The sequence below is a fragment of the Lampris incognitus genome, chromosome 14 (assembly GCF_029633865.1).
Source record: "Lampris incognitus isolate fLamInc1 chromosome 14, fLamInc1.hap2, whole genome shotgun sequence".
In the NCBI taxonomy this organism is placed as follows: Eukaryota; Metazoa; Chordata; class Actinopteri; order Lampriformes; family Lampridae; genus Lampris; species Lampris incognitus.
Genome location: NC_079224.1, coordinates 46,484,252 through 46,485,791, shown reverse-complemented (window position 1 = coordinate 46,485,791; position 1,540 = coordinate 46,484,252). Strand labels below are relative to the sequence as shown.

Genomic DNA, 1,540 nt, shown 5'->3' with positions numbered 1-1,540 from the left:
ACAGCCCGGGAGCGGCCGGCCGTGCACCCCGGCCTGCCCGGCCGAAGCGCCCTACACCCCCCGCGTCCGCGTCGGCATTCCGCCCGGCTCCGTGCACGGCTCCGCGTTCACGGCGGAGTCCTTCCGCCCGCAGCGCGCTGCGTTGGGGACGCGCACATTCCGGCGTGGCGGTGCGGCTGATGAGGATGTGAAACGCAGGACGGCGTCGATGCGATTTGACCCCGACTTGTCATTTTAGGATGAGCGCAGAGGAGACGGAGGGAGAGCCACAGGGAGGCGCTATCGCGGCCAACGGCACCTGGGAGGAGGAGGAGCAGCGTGCTCCGGCGGTGTGCGCTGGGGGAGACGGGAGGCTGGATGAGGAGAGCGGAGGCACGCTGGATGAGGAGCAGGACGGCGCAGGCTGCTCCGCCCGGCCGGAGGGGGCCGGCGGCTGCAGCAAAACGCAGAGTCTGGATTCAACCAGCAGCGACAACTGCATCCCGACTCCCATCTGCCGGATCTGTTTCCAAGGAGCTGAACAGGTGAACAGACCCAGACTCTCCTGTGTTCTCTCAAGGTAGCACGTAGCTTGAAGCAGGGCTTTAAAGTGCCCTGAACTCTTGTTGTAGCATGGCGAGCATGCCCCCACCTTCTACCAGACAAAGTGAGTTTGACCTACGTGACACATCCAACAGGGCATGATTACGTCATGGTAGAAAAACTGCAGATTTTTTTTTGGGGGGGGGGGCGCAGTTTACCTTGGTGCAGCACACCTGACAGCTGCTTTAGTGTCCACACAGTCACAGAGTTATTAAGAAGGACAGTGTAGCCAATAGATTCTAGCAGGGTTGGTAGACGGTGGATGATTGACAGTCCACACGAGGCGTGGTGGTGGTTGTGAACACGATTGACAGCCACGAGAACTGTCCAGTCACATTAGATCAAAAAAGATTAAAACAATACCAATTCACTGCCAATAAAAGTGGGCGTGTCCGGGGCGGCACAGAACTAAGCCCCCTGGAAAACCTGGAGAAACCAATCAGACAGCAGCCTCAGGTCACCTGCTCGCCACAAGTTCGAGGGCTTACATAAGGTATGGTTCGGCCGGCGCCCCTCACCTAGGAAGTATATGTATTCAGACAGGAAGTATATGTATTCACCTAGGAAGTATATGTATTCAGACAGGAAGTATATGTATTCAGATAGGAACCAACCATTCACCATTTGAACCAATATGTAATGCTGCTGGCAGACTGACAACACTTTTATTTCATCATTATTTGCATTATACACCTAAATTATATTTAACATGTGTAACCGGTTGTTGTCTTGCCCGGTGCGGGATTCGATACGGGGTGTACTGCACCATAAGGCGGCATCACTAACCGCTCGACTAAAGGGTCAGACCCGTTAGCTAGGGGCTAACGTGTCTTATTAGTAGTTTACAGTCGTCAGCCTCTCCCGGAAGCGCACCCTCGCGCTTTGTTCTTCCCGCGCTCCGAAGAGACTTCTGAGGATCTGCACACTTCCGGATCCCGCCGCTGCCACCAATGTAAGC

The 1,540-nt window shown here is 55.6% G+C and overlaps 1 protein-coding gene across 1 annotated transcript in view; it reads left to right on the top strand.

The window, feature by feature from the left end:
• Positions 1 to 239: 239 nt before the first annotated feature.
• marchf11 (membrane-associated ring finger (C3HC4) 11) overlaps positions 240 to 1,540 on the top strand; it is a 29,339-nt gene continuing 28,038 nt past the window's right edge. Inside the window, exon 1 of the mRNA XM_056293936.1 lies at positions 240 to 524. Coding sequence (XP_056149911.1) covers positions 240 to 524 — 285 coding nt within the window. The remainder of the gene's footprint in view (positions 525 to 1,540) is intronic.